The sequence below is a fragment of the Trichosurus vulpecula genome, chromosome 1 (genome assembly GCF_011100635.1).
Source record: "Trichosurus vulpecula isolate mTriVul1 chromosome 1, mTriVul1.pri, whole genome shotgun sequence".
Lineage (NCBI taxonomy): Eukaryota > Metazoa > Chordata > Mammalia > Diprotodontia > Phalangeridae > Trichosurus > Trichosurus vulpecula.
Window position 1 is genome coordinate 306382400 of NC_050573.1, and position 25309 is coordinate 306407708.

The 25309-nt window shown below is 37.9% G+C and overlaps 1 protein-coding gene across 1 annotated transcript; it reads left to right on the forward strand.

Annotated features, from left to right (window-relative positions):
- The first annotated feature begins 424 nt into the window (after nucleotides 1-424).
- Nucleotides 425-25309, forward strand: LOC118834525 (carbonic anhydrase 2-like). Its single transcript, XM_036741968.1, has 7 exons — nucleotides 425-995; nucleotides 2193-2390; nucleotides 13095-13213; nucleotides 15100-15192; nucleotides 18308-18370; nucleotides 18939-19094; nucleotides 24505-25309. Exons 1-7 carry the CDS (start codon nucleotides 959-961, stop codon nucleotides 24625-24627), a joined length of 789 nt encoding a protein of 262 aa, XP_036597863.1. The 5' UTR covers nucleotides 425-958; the 3' UTR covers nucleotides 24628-25309.

Here is a 25309-nt window from a genome sequence, read left to right on the forward strand (position 1 = left end):
ATCAGGGATTTGAGTGAAATCCTGCTGGATTCAAATGCCGAAAAGTGAGTCTCACTTAGCGCCTATAGCACGTGTATAGTGTGCAGAAATGCCGCCCCACCCCCCCCACCCCCCTTTCCCGTCAGGATTCCGGGATCACCCAGCAGGGGGCAGCGCCAACTTGCATTGCTCCCGGCCCCGGGCAGGCAGCGCAGGGCTTTTCAAGGCAACAAGAACTGTATCACCACATGCCCCAAGGTCACACCGCTCGTAGGCGCTCCAAAGCCCCAGGGCCACGGAAGTAAGGCATCTACCTTCCCGGCAGTGGCCCCCCGGACTGGCAGAAGTAGTGGGTCTTGGTCATAAAGCATCTAGACGCAGGACGCCGTAACCTCGGGTCTCTAAATGGGGGAAAATAAAGGATGGTGTGTACCGGGTCTGGAGCAGAGACAACCACCGCAGGGAGGGGGATGGGGAGCATGTAGACGCTTTCCTGCTATGCTCCCCCGCCGCCTCTGCAGCGGCGCTTCGGGTGCTTGAGGCTGAGCCGGGGAACCCTGGCTCCATCCCTTAGCCCGGACCTGCTGCTCCGTGCAAGGGAGATGTCAGCACACCAAAAGAACTGGGGAGCCGGCCCGGAAGGAGGAGAGGAAGGGACGGGAGAGCGGGCCTGAGATTATATAGGGGAGCTTTCCACGCCTTCCATCTAGCCCGCCCCGACCAAGCTCAGCCCCCAGAGATAACATCCCAACTACTGCCCCCTCCCTCCCCCTTCCCCCAAGTCCAACCAGTGTCCTCTACCCCCACCTTCAACCATCTCCTCCCTTTCTGCCCCCACCTCCCGGGTCGCAAAGGGACTCGGAGTTGGCGGGAGCCTATAAAAGCCCATCACAGAAAGAGCCGGGCACAGGCTTGCTGTAACCAGTGCAGAGGTGCAACCCAAGAGCTAATTACTAAACCCTGAGCAGCTTGCAAGACCATGTCCCATCATTGGGGATATGAGCCAGACGTGAACGGTGAGTGAAAGCGTTCGGGGAGCAGGGACGACTTCCTCCCGACTTCCTTCCCCCTCCCTTCCCCTTCAAGCGTCCTCTGCCCCAAATCCCCAGTTCCCCATCACGAGCCAGAGAGGATGATGATGGCTGGAGTAGTGGCTTCTCCGCACTGCACCTGCTGTTTACTGCAGCCTCAGCTTTGCAAGCTAGAGGCTCAGGTGCGCATGGGGATCTACCGGGCGCGCCCCGCTTCACAAGCTTCCCTCCTGCCTTGGGCTCCAGGCTGAGGCACCGGACTGGTCCCCTATCCACTATCACGTTTCCCTTTGGGTCGCTGGGCAACCGGGTGGGTACTGTCGAGGAATCCAATGATCCTGCTCCCTTTCTCCTGGCGAGCAGGGGCAGGGAGGTAAGAAAAGGAGATCTCCCCAAACCCCGCTCCTATTTTCTCCCCTTTTCTCCTGAGATTGCGATGGATGGGTGAAAGTTCCTTTAGTGCCTTTGAGAGCCAATATACTCATCTGAAAGAACGTTAGGCATTGTTTTCACCCAGGAGGCACAAGAGACAGCCGGCACGTCCTCCACGCTGTCTGTGACTCACAGATCTTTTCCCAAGGACTGTCCCATTCCTCCGTGTAGGAGGAGAGCTTCCTACTGGCTGGTTTATTTCCGTTATGGTGTGTTTCTGAGAGTTTTCCTTTCTTGTCTACCACCTTGTAATTTAAGGGTTCATTAGGAATCCGAATGAACTGGTACACGTCTTTGGGTTTTCTGAAGCTTTGAAGGGGGAAGGGAGGAGCGTGGAGGGTGGAAGGGGGAAGGCAGAGTGTCTCTAGGTCCATAAAGGAACCCAAACCGGACACTTGGGTTCAGGAACCATGCCATTTCATTCATAATCAAGAGATTTTATACACGCACACACATATGAAAATGGTTTAAGATGAAATATATGTAAATGCTTTCTTAGCGTTGTAAATGTAAGCTGTCGCTGCTATCTTTACCAAATTAAACAAGTAGTCTCTAATGTCTACAGAAGGCAAAGACCGTGCAGGTGGCGGATCTACAGAGCTGTCCTCCAGCCCCGCTGTCAGCATAGCCTACCTCGTTCCAATGACCTGTTGTCTGTTGCACATTCCGTTAAGGGACTGTCCTCCTTTGGGGTTTGGCCTTTGTACTTTCTTCTCTTAACAGATACACGTGCCTCTTCTCTCATCATAGGGCCAGAATTGTGGCATAAGGCTTTTCCTATTGCCCTTGGAAAACGACAGTCTCCTGTGGAAATTGAGTACGGTAAAACGCAGTTCGACGATGCTCTGAAACCTTTGCAGTTAAGCTATGACCCTTCTACTGCTAAGAGGATCGTCAACAATGGTCACTCTTTCAACGTCGAGTTTGATGATTCCGCTGATAAATCAGGTCAGTCTTTGGAATGTGCGCCCTCTATAAGAGGAGCTTCAGCTTATATATAAGAGGAGTGGGAATGGAGAGAGGCAAGAGCTTCTAATATCTCGGTAGTTTCAATCAAAAGAGATCCAACATAGTTTCAAAAAACAACAAACAGCCTTCTAAAGAGTCCCTAGAAGTCAGCTGGAGTACCTTCTCCTAAGGGAAGCCTCGTGCCAGCACTGCCCCAGGAACCCAAAAAGTACTCAATAAGTGCTGCTTTACCTATTGTTTAGTTGATCCCCTTAGTAGGCAGTCCTCTCATTTTTTTTAAGTTAGTATGTTTATGCTTAAGGTTGTCTTACCCCAGGCTAAACTACTGGAGGGCAGACTGTGGGTTCTTGATGTTTTTTTTTTTTTTTTTTGGTCTTTGTGTGTCTCTAGCAGCTACCAAAGCTAGACTTGCACATAATAAAGGATTGATAAATACTTGTTGATTCAGATTGGCTGATTGTGGTCTCTCGCAATATTTTCCTTCCAAAGTAAAATGACTAACCCATATTCCTTCTAAATAGCCACAAAATACAAATTAATGGCATAGTATATAAGGTATAAGATGCATATTTAGAACTATTGGACTTTTGAAAATTCTATAATCCTAAAGTACATTGAGAATATATGATAATCTTATCAAACCAGCGGTGAGGAGGAGAAAGAAATTGGCAGTCTAGCAAATTTCAAAATTCTTGGAAACATTAACATTTGTCAGTGTGTCTGGGTTCTGGTCTTGGCTGATAAAAAGTAGCACTACACCTATCAGATGTGTGGATCACTTGCACCTAAACCTGGATATTTTTTATATATGGGAACATACATATTGGATGTTACTGACAAAACAGTTACTTCATTTTCTTTGTGGCATAGATATCTACTTATAAGAAATTAATAATTTTAATTTATAATTTGTATTTCTTAGAGTTCCCAACCATAGAGCAGTACACAAACATAGGTGCTTAATAACTTTTTTTTTTACTCTTGAATTGACAGTTGTACTGCTACTTGGGATATTCTTTCTCTCCCTTCCTCCTCTCCTCCTCCTCTTTCTTTTTTCTCCCCTCCTCTTTCCTTCTTTTTTCTCTCTCCCTTTTTCTTCCTTCTCTTTCTTATTCTCCCTCCCTCCCCCTGTATCCTCTTTTCCTCCTTTTTGTAGAAACGGAAACAATCCAGTTTAGAGACAGTAGCAGCCTTATTTGGCTACTGGCTGATTTAACTTGTCAGTGCCCTATTTTCCCAAGTTCTTTCATGTTGTCATCTAGCAAATGCTTCAGGAAATAAATTATCTGTGCCTAGAATCATTTTTTTAGTAGATGGGATAGAAAAGAGGAGAAGGAGGAAGAATGGGAAAAGATAAATTCCCTCTCCACTACCTACCCAATGTGTCCAATGTGTATAGGTACTCCCCTAGTGATTTTAGCTAATTCTTCAGAGTGTTTATTTAATGACCAGACTTTATTTTAGTAGGTATATTTTATATTCAGTAGCATTTGTAAACCATAGGAAGCTCTTTGAATTTTTTTTAAAAATCTTTATTTTGCAGGATTCTTTAGACATTTTGCATTTAATTGGTTGATAAATTAGGAATTAAAATTGATGAATTTTGAATAGAGGAGACTTTTTTATTACCAGGTAAAGAGTATCTTGGCAGTTAGCATATAATATGAAAGTCTGTATCAGGGCCAGAGGCCTGGGGAGTAGTGCGGACATAGAAGGTGAAATGAAATTTCATGATTAAATTGTCTGGAAATGTTACAGTCTCAAGTATCCTTTTGAAAGAGAATGTCTAAAAAAATAGACTGAAATGTGGCTATAATGTGAAGCTATTGAGTTTCTCAAAGATATACCTGAATAAGGGCAAGAGATAAGTATAGAAGTGTTTGCTAAAACTATGAAGCTCATTAGTTGCCAGATAGGCACACAAACAGGCACATACCCTGATGCCTCTCACTCCCCATACATATTCATCATGTTTTCCTATGATACGTTAGAGTATTTTGGTGGAAAGGGCATTCAATTTGGAGCCAGAATTTATGGGTTCAGATTGGGTTTCTGTGTGACATTAGAAGCAAGCAGGTGATTTTATTTCTCTGAGCTTTTGTAAAATGAGGTATTTGGACTGTAATAATAGGTGCATTTATATCTATTGCTGTACATGTTATCTCTTTTGAAAATCTCTAGATAACCTCTGGAATCCCTTTCAATCGTAGATCCTAGGTAGATCTAGGTATAACAAATTAGATAAATTAATTCCTTACTCTGTTCTTCAGACAGCTGCCAAATGTGAGCGTGTCATTAAACCTTCTAGTAACAGCATACATTGCCTAGTAATCCATATAATACATGCATAAAGCATGCTTTATTGAAAGACACACAGCTATATTTGCCAGCCACTTGAAGATCAGAGTAGGAAGTTATTTAACTGTTCATACACATTCAAATTTTAATGACAAAAAGTTTGCATTTGTGTGAGATATGTTGTCATGCAGAGCAGTTAAGGAATATCAGACTTCCGAATGCCCAAATCATTTCCTTATTTTTATTCCCAGACAGCTGGTCAATTAAAAGCACAGATTCCTTTTCTCTATGGAGTCCATAGTTTGGTTAGTACTTTTAAAATATCCTATTTAATAGTGCCCATTTTTCCAAATCTAAAGGAACAAAAATAATGTTTCATAGGGGGTTTTACACTTTAACAAGATTCTATAAATTATAAAATATTTATAATACTAAAATGGAATGCTTCTTTAATATCTTTAATATTTTGTCTACAAATACAACTTTTATGGTGTCTAGATTTCAAATGATTTGTCCTCTCGTGTCCCATTTTTTTTTGCCAGTGGTCTTTTCCTTTGAACATTTACTCCGTTAATTATTAACAGTCCTAGAATTATAGTAAGCTAAAACAGTAAATTTAGCGCACTGCAGTGAAGCCTGGCAAATCTTTTATGCTCTTTTTTTTAACCTTTTATGTACAGTCAATAAATGGTGGCCACTGAACACTAAAGGACTCCCAGTGTTTGGAACAAAAGATGGAGTGCTGGACTTGGAGTCAGGAAGACCAATCTTCCCGAGTTCAAATCTGGCCTCAGACACTTACTAGCTGTGTGACCCTGGGCAAGACCCTGCTCTTTCCTTCTCTAGCTCATTTTACAGATAAGCAACCAATGGAAACAGGGTTAAGTGACTTGCCTAGGGTCACACAGCTAACTAGTAAGTGTCTGAGGCCAGATTTGAACTCATGTTATCCTGACTCTATCCAATCTAGCTGCAGAGCTGCCCCCAGCTTTCTGTATACAGTTGTTTATAACCTTATAGAGTTGTCTAGAGGTACTGAGAAGTTAACTGGCATATCCGTGTGTCACACAGTTAATATGTGTCTGAAGCAAGACTTGAATCAAGTTCTTCCTGACCCAAAGACTGGTCCTCTTTCCACTGCACCATCTGCCTTTCTCATTTACGTCATATATTTAGGGCCCTATGAAAGCACTTTACTTATCTATTGCCTAGGTAACTCTAAGTCTTTAAGTTGCAAAAAAAAAGAAAAGTTGCTGATGCACATTAATTTCTTACCAGTAGTATGCTACACCAATGAAATGACAGCTTTTGTAAATAATTATTATAATAAACTTATCCAGAGCTAGACTCATTGAGTATCTAAAGGGAATCATACTAAAAAGCAGTAATAATCAATAGGCATTAGCAGAAAGATGAAGAACATTCTGCTAAGATTACGTATTAGCATCCAATGATCTATATAAACTTATTACATGACTATAATTTAGAACTTATGAATATTTTTAAATAAATGCAACAGCTATTGGCAAGTAGACTATTTCACTGTTTTGTTAAGCTAATAATTCAGTGGTGGTATTTAATAGGGTAGTTAGGATCATATGGTTATAGACTGTTCCATTTAGGAAAAATGTCACTAAACATATACAAGGAAAACCAATAGGTATCTGCGCATCAGAAGCAAAAACAGAAACTGAGGTCCATCAAAGTAAAAGTCAATCATGCCAGCAAATGGAGTGGTTTCTTAGATGTGAGGTAGACATTGTATGGAACTGAGAATCTATCATGTTTTAGGCACAATTCGGATGGTGGTACTTCTGGAGATCTAGGAATTTCCTGTTCCAACAATGGATTATTACATCATACTTGGGTAGTAAGGACTGGTGTTGTAAAGATGACGTTACATAGATTCATCTGAATCATAGTAAAGTTTGCATTTGTCTCTAAGGCTAACTTAAAGATGTTTTTAAATTATTAAAAATAATTATTTTAACCTTTCATAATTATTTACATTGTGTGTATATATACCCAAATGGCTTAAAAAGTCAGAAAAAATATTACTTTACTTATGTACTTAGACAATTGAATGATTAAAAATGACTTCAAAGTCTTAATGTAGTTCAATAATTTATTTTGTTTTGACCAGATGACATGACTTTTTTTTTATGCCACAACCCATTATAAACATCCCTTTTGTTAAGAGGTTTTTTAAAATGGTGTGTTAACTTTTTTAGATTTCCTGTAAGTCTTCATTTCCTGCATTTAGAAACTCTACTTCATTTGCTTCCTTTATCATGTTGTCTTCTCACTTCATTTTCGCAGTAACATTTCAAACTTAGAGAACTTTTCAATGATTCGAAATTTTCATTATTTTGAATCATCTGAGGCTAAAACTAACTGACTGAGGGTTGAAACAATACTGAATTCTTAATCACTTTTATTATGGTGGTTTAGCTTGGCTGTGTTTCTTTTTAACTGTGGAATTAATAAGCTTTAGTCAGAAGTTCTGGTTAAAACTATTACTCAGTAATCTTATAAACTCCTTTAAAAAACAAGTTAATGAAAAATTGCTAATCCAGTTATAATGACTATTTAAAAAAACTCTTGAAAATGATTCCATTCAATCTGAGATCTTTTGTTAAAAGTTCGATTTTGAAGACATTTTGCACATAGTTTAAAACACAGTTTAACTGCAAGCCAAGTACTAATCTTATAAAATTATTTTGTCTACATTGTTGGGTCAAAGTGTGGATTTCTATTAGTTTAATTTGGGATGCCTTTGCTTAGAGACTTTGATTATTTTAGCCCAGTAACCTGTGTTTTTCAAGAAGAAGAGATAAAAAAATAAGTAGTTTTTACAATAGTTATTATAAAGAGACCAGTTTCAACTACTTGGATCAGGCACTAGTAGTGAACGTACCAAGTTACCATTGTATACTCCAAAACTTGTTCTGAATTGTTTATTATTTCCTTCCAAATATCTCATTGAATCATCAATAAGGGGGGAAAAAGAAGGTTCTGGATGGAGTACCTGAAACATGAGGTACAAACATTCATATGGGGCACATGGTACTATACAGTAATTTGTGTTATTAATTATAGTGCCCTAACCATACATATGGTTCATTATACCCACATCAAAGACTTTATACCTGTATATAACAGCAGTCTATTTAAATTAGGATCAGTTTTTGTTGTTTTTTAAAATTTTGATTGTTTCTCCTTGTAGTGGGATTGATAGACTAATGATTCACTGCTATAGAGGATCCAGTTCAATTCCGGAACATACTTTTTTTAGTTTATTATTTTCACTTTTCAAATAAGTATTTTTTTTAAATTAGTCCGTTCTTCCCACTACCTATCTCGAGTAATTTAATTTAAACATATGCATATATACATATATATGTGTATATATGTATATCTGCATAGTCTGGTAAAACAAAACCCCAAATTAGCCACATAAACCCCACATTAGCCGCACATGCATATAATACATATATACTTATGTATATATACATATACATGCACACGTATATCTCTTTCTGCATTCTGTCTAGAGATCAGTGGTATTCCACATACATATGTTTAGCGCCTAACTACAGCACCATATCTCTAATGTCAAAGACATATCTATACCAAACACTAGTCTGTTTTCTTGGTCTTATCCAGTAGGACACTTAAGACAGTACTTCTGTTTTGACATTTTCATTTTTAGAAAGTTGCCCTTACTATCCAGAAAGTATTTCCTATTGTTTTTTATAATTATTCTTAAAGATTGCTGCTCAAATCGAAAACAATAACCAATTGGGGTTTTTTGTAAGTAATTTAAGTATAACTTTCAGTTTTTCATAGTATTGCCCATTTGTTTAGCAAGCCATGATCCCCTTCATTAACATTTTTTGTTTATGGTTCACAAAGATGTTTTCTTGAGTGTTGGACTTGAGGGACAATTAGTATTCACTGAGGCCTTTAATAATTTATTAGAATCCCCTCTCCCCATACATGCAAAAGTGTATGCACAGGGGGCAGCTAGGTGGCACAGTGGATAGAGAGCACCAGCCCTGGATTCAGGAGGACCTGAGTTCAAATGTGACCTCAGACAACAACACTTATTAGCTGTGTGATCCTGGGCAAGTCACTTAACCCCAATTGCCTCGCCCTCCCAAAAAAATTATATATAGGCTTGCGGAGAATTGATCTAATGGAAATGGAGAACTAACTCTAAGGTGAATTAAACTGTACTTTGAGCAGATATTAGAAAGACAACATGAATACTCCTACAGGCTGCGTGTGCACTTGTCTCAATATTGGTGCCTATAGAGAAAATAAAATGAAGTTCAGCTTGGGCTTTTTGGTTGTAATAATAGCGGCTTGCCACTGTCTTTTTTGAAGCCGATTTCACTTTTAGAATCTCATTTGATTAATTTAGCTGGATAAACAGGTATTCGATTCAAAACTGGAAGAGAGCTGAGTTGGACTATTTCCTTATTTTAAAGATGCAGAAACTGAGGTGCACAGAGGCTGAAGGGACTTGTCCACAGTTAATAATGCAGCCCAGATTTGAGCTTGAATTCTTTTACTCTAAATTCAATGCTCTTCTGCTATATCATTCCTTAGTCATTAAAATTGAATAATAACCTAATAAACATGATGAAAAATAAATTTTTTTTACAGTGGCCTTTAGGCCTCAGTGTATTTTCTGTTAATTCCTTGTGATTTCTTCAGCTTTATTATTTAAAACACAAAATTTGTTCTATCCACAGAATACAATTAGGATATTCTACGTATTTTTAAATTGGTGCGTATGTATGCAAAAACCTTAAAAACCCAAATGAGAAATACTCTTTTTTTCCTTCTGAAATTTTTTTCCTCACCTTTTTGTGTATTTCGTATGTACCAGAACATATTTGTTTTTATGTACTGGAAAACTGAAGGAAAAAATGCAGGGAAACAAACAAAACTTTGTTTACTTTTCACTTTTTGTTTATTGACAGCCTAATTTTTTTTTAGAATTCAGATACCAGACTAGTCAGACTTCTTTGTACTGCTGGTATGTAATGCATATAATTTCCTTATATCTATTTTGCTAGACCCTTTATATGTAGGAATTACTCTGCAATATGTTTTCTTGGACTTACTGAGTACTTAAAAGGTACAGTATACCCAAATGTCATATAGCCTTAGGTCAGCTGGAGCTTTTGGTGCTGATGTTTTCATTTGCATTATCTCATTCCTTTGTAAAGTAGAAAGCCATATATCTTCTAGGGAGCTCATTTGTTTGTATTCCTGTCTTGATTTTGTGGTTGTTTTTTACAAGGCCCCTTAGATTTTAGTTTTAAATAGACAGAATCTCTTTATCTTTCCTCTCTTCCCCCCAGGAAGTCTTTTTTTCTCTGAAATGACAAGAGTTTAGAAAATGTTCATTAAGTGGTCAGAATAGTATTTTTTGGTCATAAAAAAATGAATAAACATGTGCTTTGTGCTGAGTTGCCTTTAACCCAAATACCCTTTACTCTTTTTTGGAATAAAAGGACCTGCAGTACTTTTAAGTGAGTTTGAGGATTTATGTTAATTTACCTTTGGAAGAATTCAGGCATGCTTTGGCTACCCAGGCTGCTGTTAATTCAGCTCCAAGCTTAAAAACAGTTTCTAAGAAACAATCAATTGAATGAAAAGGAGTAGAGCAGGTTCTTGCGCCAATTAAATGATAATCATTTGTTTGTGGGTCTTTCTTAGTTGCAAAAAAGTCTTTAAAATTGGAGGGAATTTTCTAACCTAGAGCAACTTGTTCTGAAAATGATTCCTGGTTACAATAGATAAGCACAGAAAAGTGTTTTAATTATTGAACTTGATTGGTTTAGGATATTAATATAGTCAACTCTGAACTGACATTCACTACTTTTTAATTTATTGGGTTTTTAAAAATTCTAGATAAATGGACAAGGATTTGAAAATCATGCACAAAAAAAGTAAAAAAACAAAACAAAACCCAACCCTGCAATAAGGCTTATTCAGCTTAGAACTTAAGACTAACAGGATTCATCTAAGGGGGAAAATAAGCCTTAGATGAATTAAGGAAGATTGATTGAATCAGCTGCTTGACATAGTCTTATTTAATTCATTTTGACGTGTCAGTCTGCCATCCAACAAGTCTGTTAGTTTCATGGGGGTAACATAAGGATGTTTATAAACAGAATTCCCACATAATGACCAATCAATCCGTCAGTTTAGAAGCAAACAGATTATTACATTGTATATTTCAGAAAGCTAACTTTTAGGTCATTTAAAAAACTCTTGCGTTTTATGAAATAATTGTATTTCGGTTTTGTTTTTAGTATAAAGAATAGCTGATGTTGAAACATAGGCGTAATGTTTCTTTTATAGGCTAATCCTATTATAGCAGATTTTTGTTTGTAGTTGTTTTGTTTGGAGAGATGGTTATTGAACAGAACACACCCAAATTCATGTTTATAGACAGCCATGTTAACCCCAACTGTGTCAGGATACTTTTTTCCCCCAAAGGGCAAGAGGTTTGGGATTGTCAGAATTGGTGCTTTCATTCTTGTAGGATATTACAATCTTGGTTTTTTTGTTTTTTTTTTTTTTTGGAGGGGGGAAGGCAGGGCAATTGGGGTTAAGTGACTTGCCCAAGGTCACACAGCTAGTAAGTGTGTCAAGTGTCTGAGGTTGCATTTGAACTCAGGTCCTCCTGACTCCAGGGCCGGCGTTCTACTCACCCAGCCTCCTAGATGCCCTCAGGATATTCCAATCTTAACTTTCTCTACATCACAATGACAATTTCCCCATTTAGAGAGTGGCTTGTGGGGCCCTGAGAAGTTGAGTCATTCTAGGTCATACATCTAGTAGGTGTCTGATGTCAGATTTGAGCCCAGGACTGGCTGACTCCAAGGCTAGCCCTCACCTACCGTATCTCACTCCCTTTTTCCTATACATATATATGTCTGTGTTTTGATATATACTCAAAGACTCCATTCAGTTCCTTAAAGTCACTGTGCATGCTCCTTCCCTCTGGTCACAGAAAAGACTTCTCTACTTCTCTCTTAGGCCATTCCCTCTACCTGTCCTCCGGATCTCATTTCCTTAGTCTTTCTCTAGGACCTTCTTCCTCCCTGAAGGAATTCCTCTTTTGTATTTTCAATCCTATTACACTGGCTCCTTCAATACCTTCCAGAAAACATGTTTAGGTCTCCCGAATCCAAATTAGTTTCCTTTTAACCTTCCTCTCCTAATCTATCTCGATTTCTCCCCTCTTTCCTGCCAAATTTCTGGGGGGAAATGTCTAACCTGTGTTTCCACCTCTGTGTCCTCTTCTCAACCCCTTGCAGGGTGGCTTCTTTTCTAATTATTTGAGTGAAACTCCTTTGAAATGTCTCCAATGAGACATTTGTGATCATGAGAAATGAGATATTTGTAAAGGACTTAGCACAGTGCCAGGCACACAGTAGGTACTTAATGAATGTGTATTCCCTTCCCTCCCTTATAGTCACTTTCCTAACTGCCAAATTCAGTGACACTTTTTCAGTTCTCATTTTCTCCTACCTCTCTGCAGCTGGACATTAGATTTTCCCTTAGTTTCAGATGCATTCTTTCCTGGTTTCCCTTCTTCCTCCAACTGCTTTCTCTGCCTCCTTTGATGACTTTGTCTTCTTCTGGATGGTTTTAAAAAGGGTGTTCTTCCAGATCCTCTTCTCCTACCTCTCTGCTAGATCTCCTTTGGCAATCTTATTCACCCTGGAGGCTTCAACTCCTTATTAGCTCTAGTCAAATCTTTATCTCCAGGAATTACCTCTCTTCAATTCTCTGACCCACTTTTCAATTGCCTCTAGGATATTTTTCAAAAAAATCTCTTTACTTTTTTCCCCTCTGGGAAATTATGTAAACTAAAGCTTGCTATCTTTTGTTTTGAAATACTTACTTTGTGAGACTTATACTTAACAAGTGTAATTGAAGTAAACAGATGAACTGTGTACCCTACTAAACTGGTCAACACAGGCAAAGATCTGTAAAAACAAAACAAAAATCAGAATGGGGTGAATGCAAAGTTAGTGTAATTGACTTGACTTATTAATAGAACAATAATGTGGGGGAAAACTTGGTCAACTAGTTCCATTTTGAGTGCAGGCTAAGTGAAATATTATTATATAAGCTGTGCCTTTAAGTATCCTACATAAAAGCATTTTGAGTGATTTCTTTAAAAAAAAAACCAAACACAAGCATTAATTCAGCATAGTAGAACAAATCTGAATGAATTTCTTGTTCGCTGAGTAGAAAGAAGCATTACTAACAAGGTAAGTCTTGCACTATAACTCCAGTCGGGGCATGGGAAATTTTTATTATGGGCAGTAACATAATTTCTTTGAATTTCAGTGCTAAGTGGAGGACCTGTGACTGGGAAGTACAGGTTGGTCCAATTTCATTTTCACTGGGGCTCCTCTGGGACCGAGGGCTCTGAGCACATTTTGGATGGAAAGAAATATGCAGCTGAGGTAGGAAAGCCTTTTTTCTTTTAATCAATGTGTATTCAGGAAATGACTCTTTTTTTAAAAAATCCTATTAAAAATTTAAACTTCCACCCTTCGTTGCATCCATGATTTCCTTGCTATACATACATACGTGCATGCATACATGTACACACATATACATACACACATGTATGTATGTGTGTGTATACACATACACACATTCATATATAATCTTGTACTGTGTCCAGTGGTTCATGCTGCAAGCCATTTGTACTTTCTCCACAGGTATAGCTCTTGTTGGTATCCTCTTGTGAATTATCCACCCAAATCTACCAAATGTCCTGGGGGAATTGGAGGATGGAAGGGGATGGGGAATTCTTCTAAATCTTTTGACAGTATGGAGGAAGCAGTGCAACACCCACTGTCCATTTGTGTATATTATCCTTCATTTTCACTATATGACTAGCTGACTTAATTTTATAAATTATTCCAACCTTGCCTTTCTAAATCTTCTCCTACAAAAGATCTTCACATTAGAAGAGTGAGACTTCTTCCTTATTAACAAATAACCCCTACCCCCAAAGTTTGTGACATCACAATGAGAAGCTGCAGTTCTTTTAATTATGTCACCAAGGCTGGGTTAACTGGATTCAAGCAGCCAGATGCACAGTGCAGAAGTGTTAAATTTGGAGTCCGGATGACCCAAGTCCAAATCTTGCCTCAGATGTGACAATTTAAAAATTCTGACTTACCTAATTTCTAGGTAAACTTAAATCAGTTTTGACTATATCTAGAAAGCAGTCGACAAAAACAGGCTCTTTGTACCCTCAAGAGCCAAAGTGACCCAACCTCTTGAACCTTTGATATTTATGAAGTCTTTTGAAAAAGGGGTGCACGTGAGGGTGAAAATCAACTCTGATTGGTCAACAAGAAAATGAATATTATAATGGAAGGTGGGCTGTATTAAAATGAGGATCTTTGGGGTAGGTGATTTGAGTCACCCAAGGGAGACATCAATTTCCATATCATCTGTCTGACAAAAGGGAGAACCAACACTTGGCAGACCTGCTGAGCCAAACACAATGAATGGGAATGTAACCATCAGCCTAAAATTAGAATTTCTTTTACTGTCTGATTAGATCTTGTCCTGGTTAAGTCCCACACTGGTTGATTTCTGCATGAGGAAGTAGAAGAGGGGAAAAACCTTGGTCCTGATTCAATAATTAATTGTTAAATATAAAAGAGAAATACTCATTTCTCACACAGACATTGACTAACTGTGGTTCTGAGAGGTCACAGCTCCTCTTAGCCTAAATTTCCTCTTCTGTAAAATAGGGGTGAAATGCCACCTACCTCTCAGGTAGGGCACCATATAAATTCTAGCTATTATTGGCAACCAGAGGACCTGGGTTTGAATCATTGCTTTGGTATTTACTATCTCTGTAACCATGGGCAAATATGCTGATCTCTCTGGGCTTTCATTTCTTCATCTATAAAAGGAAAGGGGTTGGTCTAGGAATGTCTAGGAATCATCTTAAACTCAACATGTCCAAGACTGAATTCATTATCTTTCCTTCTCAACCAGGCCTGCATAACATGGGGCCCCCAGGGTTTTTGTTGAGTTTTTGTCTTTGATTTCTCAGTACCTAATAGAGGGCCTGGCACATAATAGGTCCTATTAAATTAGGTATTATTAAATTCTTATTGAGTAAATGAATGAATTACTAAATGACAACCAAGAACATATTTTAATCGGTGTCAGTATCTGTTATCTGCCTCATTCCTTTCTTTAAATATTGCTTTACATATAGCCTAAAAGTACTATCATAAGGAAAGAGGCTACTGAATAGGATCACCTTGAGCATTCATTTTGCTAACCCTTGTGTTTTTCTGTCCTTTGATGGTTTTAGCTTCACTTGGTTCATTGGAATACAAAGTATGAGAGTTTCAAGGTTGCTGTGACCAAGGATGATGGACTGGCTGTTGTTGGGATCTTTTTAGAGGTTAGTTGCTTTGTTTAATATTCTTGAAATACATTGAATCATATGTAGTATGGGGGCGGGGGGGCTCCCCTGGTCCATGTTACCTTATATGAGCATATTGGAGAGGTTAGAATGTTTAATGAAAATACTTAGGAAATGCTTTAAATGCTAAAAACTATTGTGCCTGATTATTTCTTTCAAGTGTTTCAAAAGATCTATGATTTCATTAATGTGAGTACTCTTTCTGCTGAGGTGGATTACTACCTGTCCCCCCTGCCTTAGTAAACAATCTTCACATGTTGCTGTGCTTGGAAATATCTGGAGGCCAAGCCTTGATGGTAAACCATTCCTAAAAGTAGCATGCTATAGTGGAAAGAACACTGAACTTGGAATCTGAAGAACAGCGTGTTAATTAAGGCTCTGCCATGTACTATTTTTTTTTTGAATTAGCAAGTCACACTCAGTTTCTTCATCTGTGTGAAGGATGCTAGAATACATATTCTACAATGGATGCTATGTATTAACTATATCATCCACCTGTTGAGACTGTTGTGAAGAAAGTGCTTTGTAAACATTAAAAATTTCTGTAAATTTCTGTATAATTATTAGCCAAGTTAGTTCTCAAATAAAATATTTATTACTGGGCCTAACTGAAGACTTTCTGTAATCTGTTGCTATCCTCCCAGTTACCCAAGCTTACAACTCAGTTATCATCCTCAATTTCTCACTGTCTCTCACTCCTCATATCCAGTTTGTTACCAAGGCCTGTTGAACTCTCATATATGTCCCCTTCTCTCATCTGATATTGTCACTTCATACTTGGACTATTGTAATAGCCTGCTGGTTTACCTGCCTCAGGTCTCTTCACCACTCCAATCCATCCTCCATTCAGCTGCCAAAGAGATTTTCTAAAAGTATAGGTCTGACTGTGCTCTCCTTCCCCCTTAATAAACTGCAGTGACTCCCTTATCACACCTCTTTGACATTCAAAGCCCTTCTTAATCTACCTCTTTCTCCTGTCTCACCTTGCTTTCCTCACCATGTATGCAATCCAGTGACACTGGCTTCCTTGCTATTCCATGAACAGGGCATTCCATCTCTTGGCTCTGGTTATTTTCTCTGGCTATCTCCAATGCCTGGAATGTTCTCCCTCCTTTTTTTTAAGAATTTTTAAAATTTATTTCTCAATTACATGTAAAACAATTTCTAGCATTCATTTTTTTTTTCATCATTTTTCAGTTCCAAATTCCCTCCCTTCCATCTTTCCTTCTACTCTGCCCTCCTTAAGAGGGCAAACACTTTGATGTAGATTATACATATGCAGTCATGCAAAACATAATTCCATATTATATCTTCTCTTTTCAACTATACCTTTTTAGAAAATTATTTTTTATTTTTATTAACTAATTAATTTTTTTAGCTTATAACAGTCAGTTCCAAAGTTTTTGGGTTCCAAATTTTTTCTCCCCTTCCCTCTCCTCCCCACCCCAAGATGGCATGTAATCTGATAGAGGTTCTATATATATCTTCACTTTAAACTTCTTTTCCCAGTAATCAAATTGTAAAGAAAAATTATAACCAATGAAATGAACCATGAGAAAGATGTAACAAAACCAAAAATAAAATAAATTTTTTTAAAAAGAGAGCAAGTAGTTTGCTTCAATCTGCATTCAGACTCCATAGTTCTTTCTCTGGATAGCCTTTTCCATTGTCAATTTTTTGGAGCTGTCTTAGAACCTTGCTTTGTTGAGAAGAGCCAAGTCTATCAAAGTTAGTCATCATAGAAACAATGTGTCTGTGTCAACTGTACCTTTTTTGGATTCCTTGACTTCAAGTTTCGACTAAAATTCCATTTTCTATAGGAAGCCTTTCCCAGTCCCTCAAGTCTAGCACCTTCCTTCTATTAATTAATTCCTATTTATCCTGTTAATAGTTTGTATGTATTTGTTTAATTGTCTTCCCCATTGGATTGCAAGCTCCTTGAGGGCAGGGACCATCTTTTGCTTCTTTTTGTATCCTTAGTGCTTAGCACAGAGCTTAGTACATAGTAAGTGCTTAATAAGTGCTTCCTGACTGATTTACTCTCCATATGCCTAGGGAGAGCTTCTTCCACCTAGGCATAGCCTTCAAAAATTCAGTGTCACCTTCACAGCACAGCTCATCAAAATAAGACTTTAATGGAGAGGAAAAAAGTCCATAAGTGAGAAAACCTTTTGCCCTCCTTCCAGATTCTTTTTAATATCTAAATTTATGGTCAGATCCAGGATTGCTTTTGGATTCAGCATTTTCTGCAGGAAACATATTAATAGAACTTAAGAGTTGAGAGATTATTTAGACCAGGGCACTCTTTTTCCAGAGGTCATACTCATGGAATAAGTTGTAGATCTTCTCCTTTGGATACAGTGCTCCTTCCACTGTTATCTCCTGCTTGGATTCTATCAGGAGTTTAAATGTAAATTCTCTTGATAATTATGCAATTAAGACTTTAAAATAGTAGTTATGCCATGGAATCCCTCTTTGTTTTTCTGCTGATGGCTGGAATCATGTAGTTGGCCTCAGTGCCATAGAGGATAGAGAGCTTGTTCTTGGAGCCAGGAAGACCTAGTTTCAATTCCTCCTTCTGCCAAATACTGGCTCTGGGACAGAGGGCAAGCCACATAGCCTCTCCCAGTATTCTTGGCATCTCTCTAAGCCTTGCAGAGATGGGGCTGACCTACATTGGTAGAAGGAGTTTTCTCATCCATGACTGCAATCAAAGGTTTCTTCTCTCACCCTAGTTGTGTTGAGACATTTTATGCCTCCACCCCCACCCCCAACCCCAATTATCTTCTTTGTGTCCAAACAGTCCAGAATTTAGAAAAAATTTCATCAAAATCATGGGATAATTTCATTAGTATATACCACCAAAGTGGACAATTCAGGATGAAAAGTAAATTCTTAAATTTAATTGCATAATTGGCCAATCTCTACTTCACTTTGGACTTTCTAAACACAGGCCACAATTGTTTGCTCATAAAAGGCAACAAGAAACTCCTGTTCTATGATTCTAATTTTTTTTTCTCCATTGCATTGCTCTGGTAAGTTGAAGCTGGAATAGTACAAACCATATTCTCTTGTTGTATGTATCCTTTTACAGATGGGAGCCGCTCAACCAGCACTTCAAAAAGTTGTTAATGATCTGAGTAAAATTCAAACAAAGGTAAGATGATATCTTTTGGTGCCACCTTAATATTTGTTAGTATCCCATTAGATTTTTTTTTCTGCCCCATTTGGTTTCAGAAAAATCCCCAAATTACTCATCTTATCTGTTTTAGATATAACATATAGGGTTTTGATCAATTAAAATAAAGGTGCAGACTTTTCTTAAAAACTTTAATTCCCAGTATTCAGTGACCAATTTTCCTTTATCTCTAGGTCCTAGTATGATTCTAATCCATGGAAGGGATAAATAAGTATTTAGATTTCCTGGCCATCACTGTGATTTATTCTGTCTCGAGGCCTTGTACTGGATAAAGTCTATTTGATGACCCAGTGGGAAAGATCATGGGTTATTTTAGAGGACTAGATATGAAACAGACATCTCAAATAAAAATCATGCTTTCTTAAATCAAACCAATCCATATTTTCAAGTACTGTTCATTTTCTTTATGTTTTTCAGTAAATATGGACTTTCCCTTAATGAGCATCATTGCTAGAGGAGAGATCTCTGTGCTTATGAATATGTTCCTTCTGTGATGTTTTAAATAGTTTGTTTTCTTTTGTTTAAGGGTGAAGAGTCGGTCTTCACTGACTTTGACCCGGCTGGTCTCCTTCCTGGGAGCTTGGATTTTTATACTTATCAGGGCTCACTGACCACTCCTCCTCTTTTGGAATGTGTGACCTGGATTGTCTTACAAAAGCCCATCTCTGTGAGTCCTGAACAGGTATGGTTCTTATTGATAGATCTGCTCATACCAGACAAGCTAATGGCAGTTTTATCGATAAACAATAAACAGGGCTCTCTGAATCTTAAGAAAGCTCATAGTTTTGATCTAGAGAAGTATCTTACAAAAAGAATTGAAAAAATTCATATGACATGTTATAGTTCGTAACTTTCCAAAAGACTGATGCAGATTTTAAGGTAATCTTAAAAGTATATACATAAATATATATAAATATATTTTAAACCTGGAGCATATACTCAGAGTGTAGAATATAGAAAATCAACCATTTTATAGAAGCTTCATTAACTTCGGTCTTGGCTAGTTTGTAAATAGACTGTCAGGAGCAATATATATTTAATTTCTTGGCACTCACTCCTTGCAAATGTTTTAAAATTTTGTAGTTCCAGGGCATCTTATTGTTTCTAATATCCTGTATCTAATATTCCAAAGTGATTCAGCTTCTTATAACACTCCCGAGGTGTGATAATGTTAGGAACAATGTTATAATATATTATTAACATCTTATTAACAATACCACTTAAACATTTTGATTAATCTGTGATCTTAGAGATCAATGAAAATACATTTATTCTGTATCTACTATGTGTCAGGACTAGGCTAAGTGCCAGAGATACAAGTGCCACGAATGAACCAATCCCTACTCCCAAGAAGTTTACAATGATGTGTATAATTTTGTTAGCAGAGTAAATCATAACCCATCCACATCTTCTCATCTTGCCCAACCCTTGTGCATGTCCTTCACCAAATCTTCCATTAGATGTCTGCCCTGAGTCTCAGAGTCCGTCTAGATTCTGTGACATAATGTGGATACCAAGGGAGTGTGTGTGTGCTGCCTGTTGGTTAACATGTACTCTTGCTGTGTGACTAACCTCCTTCATTTTCTGATCATGCAGCTATCTGAGGACACCTTTAACTAATCTTATCCAGCTAGTATAATCTTGAACAGTAATAGTTTTTCCTCATCCTCTTGGTTTGTTCAGTTTGGATGGTTATAATAGCTGATCTCTTTTGAGTGATTATAACACTTTTTTAGGGTTTATATATAACAGTATTCTAGGGCTTGATGTAATCAACCCAATGTCATTTGCAAATAGGAGTTTCTGGATAATCTCACCATCTATATGGAATGCCTCTTAAATTTGGGTTTGGTACTGGCCATCCTCTATGCCAGGGCAAATACCTTTTTATAAGCATCTACCTCCTTATTTTATGCCTTGGTTCATATCCATCAGCTTGGAATGCACTCCTCATTAATGCTTGGAATGCACTCCTTCCTCACATCTACCTCTTAGAATCCCTCACTTCCTTCAGAACTCAGTTCAAATGCCACTTCTTATATAAAGCCTTTTCTGATCCTCCAAGTTACTAGCCTCCCCTCCTCCCACCTCAGCATTACCTTGTATTTACTTTGCATAAACGACTGTGTGTATATAGTGTTATAGCTCCCTGAGGTTAGGAGCACTGCTTCATTTTTGTCTTTGTATGCTCCTTGCTAAACACAGTGCCAGGCACATCACAGTCACTTCATAAGTGGAAAGAAAGTACAGTGGGATCTTGTATGCTCTGCACCTTTCAATTAATTGTATGACCATAAATGTGAGAGATATATAAATACAATTTACAAAATTTTACAAAATATTTAGAAAAGATTGCCTGGTCCCTTCTCATGTTCTCATCAGATATGCCTTAGATGCATACAGACAGATTAAAGTCAGATATATCATCAGCTTGTTTACATTCCCTGTATTTTTCTTCCTAACCTTCTGCTGACCTTTCTGGCTTGAATCTGGGGTCTTGGTTAGTGCTCGTTTTTGGCACCTTAGTCCTCTTTCCATAGTTGGATAAATCTCCAACTCCAATGATTGATTTAATCACTAGCACCCTCTAAGAGCTATGACAGTAGTGCCATCATGCCCTTAGGGAATCCTAGAGCTTAGGAGACCAGATATGACTGACCTAAAACAGCTATACAGGAAGATTTTCCCAGAAACCAGGAGAGAGTGGAGTAGACACCTTCCACATAACACAGGCGTGAAGTCCTATGACTTGCTAACCTTCGCTTTATATCCATCCCAGTCTTTATTATAGCAGACTTACCTTGAAACCCTTTCCTTCTACTGTTAATTATGAATAATACATCATTCAGACTCTTTGGTGAGCCACTGTGATAGTAGAAAAAATGTTGTATTTGAAGTAAGAGGACTGAGGCTCGAATCCCAGCTCTGCCATTTATTACATATGTGACCTTGGGTATGTCACTTAACCTCTGGTGGGACTCAGCTACATCATCTGTGAAATGAAAGGACTGGATGACATCTAAGGTCCCTTCCAACTATGTGACCTTATGATTCTTGATTCACTGAAGTGATGGAAATGCCTCTACTTCCTAGTGGACTGGCAAGGATGCTGACCCGAGGAGAGAACATGGGTGGGAAATTTGGGAGGGCAGGGCACAATTGCCTTTCCCAGAATTCGTAGATTCTTTCTACCAATGTAACTGTGCAAAATCATTTGACAGGAAGGATGGTGTCTGAACTTATAACTATGGTCGACAGGGTGGATCTGAGTCATGGCTGTTAAAACAATCGGCAGGAGGCAGAGTTTAGCATGGGATGGATAGGAAGGGAATGTACCTGCTATAAAGGGCCAGGGTATTGGTGACACAGATTGAGTCAGAAAAATAGTCAGCTTGCTGATACTTCCTGTATCCTGCTGCTTGATCTGGTACCAGTCTTTCCTACTTGAATTTCTTACATCCAGCTTCCTGCTCCATTTCAGTCTCTTAGATTTTAATGTTCCAGAGAAATTCAGGTCTTGGCCTTTCCACTTGCTTTGATGATGACTGGAATGTTGCTTCTCGTTCTATAAGAATGGAATTTCTATGTGTCACCATCACCATCATCCTCTGTAGTTTCAGTAATTATCCTATTGTCTACACTTGGTAGCCCATGCAAAGAATAAAATAAGCAGAAACTTAGATCGTTTAGAAGAACGGAGTTTATAAAAAGAAGTAAACCCATAGTGAGCTGGATGGGAATCAAAGTCTAGTGGTATCCAGCCTGCCAGAAATTTGTCAAAAGTAAAGTTAGGCAAAAAAGACAAAATAACTTGGGAAAGTACTTGAATGGATGAGCTCAGAGAAATTGTGGTGAATGGCTAGGAAAAAAGAAGGGACCAATCATGGATTTCTGTGAGCAGAGCCAAGAAATTATTAGCACAATGTTGTGGGGTTTTCTCTGACTAACCTTCCAACACTGGAAGTTATATAACAGGTGTCACTGCCTGAATTTGAGGGTGTGGAATTGGGCTCCATACAGAAAAGGAATCTTGTTCTCTAGGGATTTCACACACTCAACATGGGCCTGGGCATGTAAGAAGGGTGAAATAGCCAGAAAGCTTAGTGAATGCTTTTTTATCAATGTAAGGAAAAATCTATATATACCTATTCTTTCAATGTTTTTAATAGAAATGAGTGTTGTAGTTTGTCAAAAGCTTTTTCTGCATCTGTTGATCTAATCCTATGATTTTTAAAAACTTTTATTATTGATATAATCAATTCTGTTGATAGTTTTCTTTATATTAAACCATTTCTGCTTTCCTGGTATAAATGCATTTGGAGCTAGTGAATCACAGGATTATTGGTCCAGAGCTACAAGGGGACATTAGAAGTCATCTAGTCTGATGCCTTTATTTTACTGGCAGGGAGACTGAAGGCTAGAGAAGTGGATACCAGGCAATGTCAGGCAGGCAGTTCTCAAGTCCTCTGACTCCAACTCTAAGTCCTTCTCCCTCACCCCTTCATTGCTCTGTGAAAACATGGAGAGCCTAGAAAAATATTTAAACTTGTGTCAAACTAATCAAATGATACTAAGATGGTGTAACAATAACTCACCTAAGTTTTATATAATTTCTGCCCTGGTTACTTTTTCTCTACTATAGTAGAAATTTTTATGACTTTCTAGGGGCTACCAACATGAAATTCATCATAGTTGACATTTTTGCGAAAGGATGTTACCCACAATGAGGAAGGGGAGTGGAGGAAGGAACGAACCTCAGGAGCACTATCTTTGGAGCACAAATAGGCCTTTCACCGCCCCAGCCCCTGTTTTGATGGATTTTATACTTCAGAAAGTAAAATGGAAAAGAAAGGTGAAAAATGAAAGTTTTTGATAAAGAATGATGATAGCTGAGGAAGTCTTCTGGATGTCTTTTTTAAAATATATTAGTGACTAGTGAACTGAAGCAAGTCTAGATGTGAACCCCAAATAGTCACTGTCAATTTCAGAAACTGGTGTTACAAACAGAAAGCTAGACTAGACCTAATTACAGCCACCTTGTGCAATGAAAGCTGTGACATGTCTGAACTCACCAGAAACTGACCTTTAGTTTAGACCCAGGTCTTTCATGCTTCTCAGTTAGCAGCAGCATTTGAAAGTACATACCAGTTACTGTGAGACATTTAATTTCTTTTTAAAAATTTATTTTATTTTAAATTTATGGAATAAACCAAGCATTTCCATAGCATAGTATATAAAAAAGATGATTGCACATGAAACTGCAAATCTATTATGTACAACCTGCTCTTTCTTTTAAATATGTAATAAAGTTGTAATGTATTTTTTTTCCTTTTTTCCCCTCCCCCCACTAGAGATGGCTACCATTAGACACAAAGATGTATATAAATGTAAAATCATTCTATACATACTTATTTACCAGTTGTCTCTCAGGATACAGATAGCATCTTCCTTTACATGTCCTTTGTAGTTAATCTGGGTATTTATAATCATCAAAATAACTTATTTGCTCAAAGTTCTTCTTAAAAGAATATTGCTTTTACTGTATACAATGTTGGCTTGGTTCTGCTCATTTTGCTCTTCATGCGTCTTTCTAGGATCATCCAATTCATTTGGATTTGCCAATGTATTTGGATTTGCCATTTTAGTGAGAGCTCTGTGGTAGCTCGGCTTCGTTTACTAAAGCATTTATGTAAATTTCCATGCTTGTAGGCGAGCTGCATAAATCACACTGCAGGCTGCATGTGGGCTGAGGGCCTCATTTTGGACAGCCTTGATTTAGTTCATCATTTCTCACAGTAGTATTCTGTCACAGTCATAAACCACAACTAAAAAGTTTCACAGTTTCTTATAAAAGTCTTTTTGTTGCTCTTTGATTAAGTCCATAATACAAAATTTTTAAAAATCATATATTTATTAAGTAGCTACTAAGTACAAGGCACTGTGCTAGGTACTGGGGATTGCACAATTATTGGCAAAGGTTTTGAAGCCTGTGGAAATGGGAGCCTCCAGGTATGGTAGCCCAGTTTGTTCTTGAGTTATACAGTGAGCACCTAGCTGAAAGTTAATGTGGTTGCTTTCTTTTTCTTTTCCAGATGGCAGAATTCTACAACCTTTACTTCACTTCTGCTGGTGAAAGTCCTTCGAAACATATGGTATGCAATTGGCGCCCTGTTCAGCCCCTCCATGGCAGGATAATTAGAAGATCATTCAATTGATGTCTGAGGAAAATGACCCTCTAGCTAAGCACAAATCAGTCTGTACACTGGCAGCATCTTCACTAGTTTCAGTCCTTTTGAAACCATATCTGACATTCTTTCTCATAAAATGTAAAAAGGTTGTAAACCAACTTAAAATGTTCTTAATGTGTAAAACCAATAACCCACAAGTGCAGACCCATGTGCAGTGCTTGGCAAGGTGATGTTGACCTGGTGCTTTGGTGATAGCAATGCTTTTTCTGTGACAAGGAACCAATGATAGGGAATAGAATTGTTCCTTCCTTCCCATATAATAGAGCACATGAGTGTCTAGAGCCGTAAACCCTAAAGCTGTTTTTAAAAGATAGCAAAGCAGAAAAATTGAAGACAAATCTCCAATAAGTGATTAAATTACATCAGTACAAAGGGTAAGAAGACAGAATTAATAATAGAGATTCCAAGAGGTAACATTTAAGATATTGAAATATAATTTTTAAAAATTCTTACATGTTTCTAGTTATGTAATCTTTAAAACAGGGATGATGTTTTTGTGAATTTTGAATTAAGTATTATCTATAAAAACATTTTAATTATAGTTATAATACAGATTATATTTCCATTCAGAGAACATATACCATAACTTAAAAGAAAAAATTAATATTGTATTTTAGATATATGTTGGCTAATAAAATAGATAATTATA

What these genes read in the sequence shown, in the direction of transcription:
- LOC118834525 (XM_036741968.1), top strand. Translation starts at nt 959, where the DNA reads ATGTCCCATCATTGGGGATATGAGCCAGACGTGAACG. An exon ending in TGATTCCGCTGATAAATCAG is followed by an intron (nt 2,391 to 13,094) that starts GTCAGTCTTTGG and finishes TTTGAATTTCAG; the next exon opens with TGCTAAGTGGAGGACCTGTG. An exon ending in TGAGTAAAATTCAAACAAAG is followed by an intron (nt 18,371 to 18,938) that starts GTAAGATGATAT and finishes CTTTTGTTTAAG; the next exon opens with GGTGAAGAGTCGGTCTTCAC.